This window comes from Salvia miltiorrhiza, chromosome 7 (genome assembly GCF_028751815.1).
Source record: "Salvia miltiorrhiza cultivar Shanhuang (shh) chromosome 7, IMPLAD_Smil_shh, whole genome shotgun sequence".
NCBI lineage: Eukaryota > Viridiplantae > Streptophyta > Magnoliopsida > Lamiales > Lamiaceae > Salvia > Salvia miltiorrhiza.
Genome location: NC_080393.1, coordinates 31,661,147 through 31,666,055, shown reverse-complemented (window position 1 = coordinate 31,666,055; position 4,909 = coordinate 31,661,147). Strand labels below are relative to the sequence as shown.

Sequence of the window (4,909 nt, the reverse complement as noted above, 5' to 3'; positions counted from 1 at the left end):
CGAAAATATGTATTTGGCCCGTTGGGCAATGCTAGGCTGGCTCGGCCCGGAGGTTTTGACAGCCCTACTTCGATATCCTGCACTTGTTTTTGCTTGAATGAATTGGTACCGAATCCAGTGAGCTTTGCCCCTATTTCTAGATCCAATATGTACTTGATAGGTAAGAAAAATATGGCTGAAAACATGGGATATGGAAGTGGCTTCTAAATTAATCTTGGAGCCAAAATTTAGGTGTTGGTTAAGATATTCAACCAATATTCCTAAATCTAAGGAAGACCAAGTCTTCTTTCTTCTCCTTCAATCTCTGGCAGCCGATTTTCTTCCTTTGAGAATGTGTTGATATAATTTAAACCCTTATCCTCTTCACACTTTTTAGTATACGAAAAATATCTTAATTAAATCAGTGTAGATTTAATTCCTTTCTCTCCATATGATATTCAAGTATGTATAGATAAACATATATATGGACATTATTAATTCTCTTAAAAATTAATTTAATGAAAAAGATAAAATAATAAAATATTCAATAATTAAATAAATAATTATTAGAGTTAAAATGACTGCAACAGAAAATATCCCTCAAAACCGTGGAAAATCCTAGAAAATGTTACGTAAATCCAATAATATAATGTTATTTCTTACGAGTTACGATTATATTACTAGGTTGGCCGACGAGACATTAGTAATAAACTCAAATCGTTAACAATAAATGAATAAATTTAGGAAAGAATTGAAGGTCAAATAGTTCAACTATATTTTTGTCATTCACTAAATCATTTAATTCCCACATTTGTAATGTACTTCATGTTCCAGAAGCATTAACACTTTATAATAATTTGTTTTTGTTGGAGTAAATTGCTGTAACTGTTTATAATATCTCTATTCTGTAATTAAATTAGATTGATGATTGTTGTACATTTAGGTGGGAAATCTCATATTGATTTTGACTCAATTTTGGGATTTTGACTGAACATGATGACTAGCTATTTTGTTCCCCCACATGTTTTAACTGTTTCATTATTAGGTACTAGTTTTCAAAATTTGTATACGACATTATAAAGTTATCAAAATAGTCCACGTATATTTTTGAACAATTATAATTGAGCCCGTAACTTATAAGGAAATTTCACATAATATCCTACCTACATTTTTTTTGGAGGGGATATCCTATATCTACATTCTTAAGACATGACTACTCTTTTCCGTAAACTAATATGCCCTCCAGCGTGATACACGGGCCACGATATATTTATTTATTTTTAAAATTTTAAATTATATAATAATGTAAAATTTTCATTATTTATGAGTTAGATTAATTCGTATCAAAAAAAATTATGTTAATTTAAATATTAATAACAATGTTATCAACTTAATGAGTATAATATTAAATTCAATGAGTATTTTATACTAATTGAATACATATAATAATTATTAAATTTATAAATTGCAAAACAAATAATTTAAGTGAATCTCATTGATTAAACAAATAACACTAAACCATCAATTTAACAAAATTAATTGTCATTTAATATAACAATTTTGGGCTCTTAAAAGTCTAAAATTTATTATTATTATTATTATTATTATTATTATTATTATTATTATTATTATTATTATTATTATTATTATTATTATTATTATTGTTGTTGTTGTTGTTGTTGTTGTTGTTGTTGTTGTTGTTGTTGTTGTTGTTAAAATTTCATATTTAAATAGCCCAAAATAAATTAAAAAAAAAACAAAAAAAATACGAATAATATAACAAATAAAATATAACAACAAATATGTTTATATAAATAATTTGTACACATAATTCAATAAATCTATATGATATTATAATTCTAAAACTAAGATACATAACTAACTTTTTATTTACAAATTCATATTAAAATTAATACAAATTTCATTCTCCTTAACTGCATTAAAACTACTGTAGTATAAAAATATTTAAATTTAAAATAATTATAATTAACAATCATGTAAATTTTTTGAAAGGAAAAAATGACATCCACTTATTTTTTTCACCAATAAACGAAAACGAAATGAAAAAAGAGTACGATGTTCAACATTAGAGATAAATGAGAGCGAACAAAAATTAATTTTGACACTTTAAACGATCATAATTTATTTATTTTAAATTTATTTTTTAATAATTTTTAAATCAAATTAAAGATCTTTTCATAATATTTAATTTAACATTCATATTGAATACAGTTTTTTTTTTCATGAATCGAAATTAATGATTTTTCGACAATAATTAAAAAAGAAAAGAGAAGATAAAAAAATGAGCCAAATAGTAAAATAACCAAGTTGATTAAGTAAAAGTTAATACTAATCATAAAAATAAAAATATTTTAATTATATACACTCTTACTATAATACCCTTTTATTATTTTAAGTTAGCAATATTTAAAATCTGGAAATTTGAATCTTAATTTACTGAAATTGGAAAAGACAAAGTTCAAAAAAAAAAAGAAAAAAAAAGAAGAAGAAAAAAAAAACCAACTACTCCCACCCCTCCCGATTCACGTCCCCTCCATCAAAACTATCGAGCAAGAATTTCGGCGAACATCAACAACTCACGGACCGCCGCCTAAACCCCCCTATGTTGTGTCATTCTTTCTCGTCTATCTTTCTCCCTCTCACCAAATGATTCACACCGGTAACACCCCTATTTTTAGTTTATTTTTTCAAATCTAGATCCATCTTCCCCTCTCTCATTCCTTGAAATTTCTAGCTCACTGTCGTCGTGATAGCAGCGCTGCGGCCTTCAACCCTTCCATGCCGTCTGATTCCTTTTTTTTCGCCGAATAGCAGCGGTTCAAACCTACACCGTCGGCGCCGTTATACTGCAACTAAGCATCTACCCCTTGTCGGCTACTTGGTCAGAGGTTTGCCACTATCATCGTCTCTAAACCACTGCAAACTGGCTGAAAAAAGATAGCCACCGAGCCACTGCCATCGTCACTGCCCTCCTTCTACCTTCGGCGTAACAACCGCCACCATCGCCATTGTCCTCATTCCATTTCTTGTTTTGATATTTTTTCTAATTTATGTTTTTTCTTAATTTTTTATTATTTCCATTTTATTAGTATAATTTTATTAAGGGTAATATAGTATATTTACATAAAAAGTGATTAGAATTAATATATTTTTAATTTCATAGTTATTATTAACCTTTTGTTAAGTAAATTGGTTATTTAGACCTATTAACACTAAAAAAATTTAGAGGAAAAAATTATGAGGAGAGAGAAAAAAGGAGCTAAAAAACTCATCTTTTATACTTCCTCCGTCCCATTACAAATTTCCCACTTTCTATAATGGGATGTCCCAATTATAAATGTCTCATTTTTTTTTGGCAATATATTTTCTCTCTATACTTAATATTTAAATAATTTTGGGTTAATAGCCGAAAAATACACGAACTATTTTCAAATTTGCATATTGCACATCACCTTTAAAATTAGCTCCAGAATACATCACCTTTTAATTTTGTTGCAAATTGCACACGCGTTGACCATCACCTTGATCGGTGTTGACGTGGCACCAGAATTTTCAAACGTGGACTCACCGGAATTCAGAACGACGTCGTTTTGAGTGAGTATCAATTAAAAAAAATGAAAAATCGTTTTGAGCCCTAATTCATCTTCTCCCTCACTCCAGCACCTCCTCCCTCACTCCAGCGGCGATATGGTTGTGGCATTAGGTCCGGGAAAGTTCTACGGCAGCAGCCTGCCGTGGCCGCGCTTCTACACCGACGTCAAATTCAACGAAGAGAGGGTGGGTGGATCCGCCGCCCTCCGTCACGGATCCGCTCATGGCGTGGGCGGAGGAGGCGTACTGGTCCATGGGCGGCCTCAACGTCAAGCGCCACCGCCTCCAGGGCCGCATCGAGGGCAACGTCGAGAGGCTCCGCGTGCAGCGGGAGCAGATCTTCAAGAGATCCCCAATTCCGAATAAATCCGTCAAAAAACCGGCCGCCTCTCGCCGCCAGGAGGACGAGATCGATAAGACTCCCTCCCCACCGCGCGCTCCGGTGGCGATTAAGCGGCGCCGGGTGGTCGGATTGCTGGACGAGGACGAGGAAGAGGAGGTGGTGGCGGCGAAGAGAGGCCCGGTGAGGAAATTGGGGGATGATTTTGAGAGGGTGGCCAGGGAAAGCGGGATGGCGAGCAACGCCGGCAGCGAAAGTGGAGGCGCTGCGGCGGCGGCGGCGAGGACGAGGAGTAAGAGCGGTAAGACGAGTTTGAGTAGTGATGAAGTGGAGAGAAAGGGGGAAAAGAAGAAATTGGTGAAGGGAGGGAGGAAGATTGGGGCTGCGGTGGTGGCTGCCGCATCCGGAATTAGAAGCTCGCCACGGTTGTCGAAGATGCGTTGATTGAGTTTCAGGCGAAGGTGTTCGACGATTTGCGGTGGTTTCTGGAGTGGCTCGCCGGATTCTGGAATGGCTTGTGGTGGTGGAATGGCTCGCCGGATTCTAGAGTGGCTCGCCGGAAAAGTAAAGATTTTTTTTTTTTTTAATTCTTCAAATTATCAAAACGACGTCGTTTTGCTCACATGGCTTGCCAGCGTGTAAAAAAAGCCACGCGGTTGTCCATGTCATCGTCGGTCAAACTTAAGAGTTGCCGGAATTTTCGCCGCGTGCAATTTGCAACAAAATTAAAAGGTGATGTATTCTGGAGCTAATTTTAAAGGTGATGTGCAATATGCAAATTTGAAAATAGTTCGTGTATTTTCCGGCTATTAACCCAATAATTTTTATCAACTCACTTTATCTATTTTTTACACATTTCTTAATCTTAGTGCCCAAAAGTAATGGAACATTTGTAATGAGATAGATGGAGTATTATATATAGATTTACTTTAATTACATAAACGGATCGGATAAACAAGTTAAATATTCCTAGTAAGT

General features: G+C 34.1%; 1 protein-coding gene across 1 annotated transcript; it reads left to right on the top strand.

The window, feature by feature from the left end:
- The first annotated feature begins 3,814 nt into the window (after positions 1–3,814).
- Positions 3,815–4,375, top strand: LOC130994092 (uncharacterized). Its single transcript, XM_057919127.1, has one exon. The coding sequence runs from the start codon at positions 3,815–3,817 to the stop codon at positions 4,373–4,375; it is 561 nt and encodes a 186-aa protein (XP_057775110.1).
- The last annotated feature ends 534 nt before the right edge of the window (positions 4,376–4,909 follow it).

What these genes read in the sequence shown, in the direction of transcription:
- LOC130994092 (XM_057919127.1), top strand. Translation starts at nt 3,815, where the DNA reads ATGGCGTGGGCGGAGGAGGCGTACTGGTCCATGGGCGGCCTCAACGTC.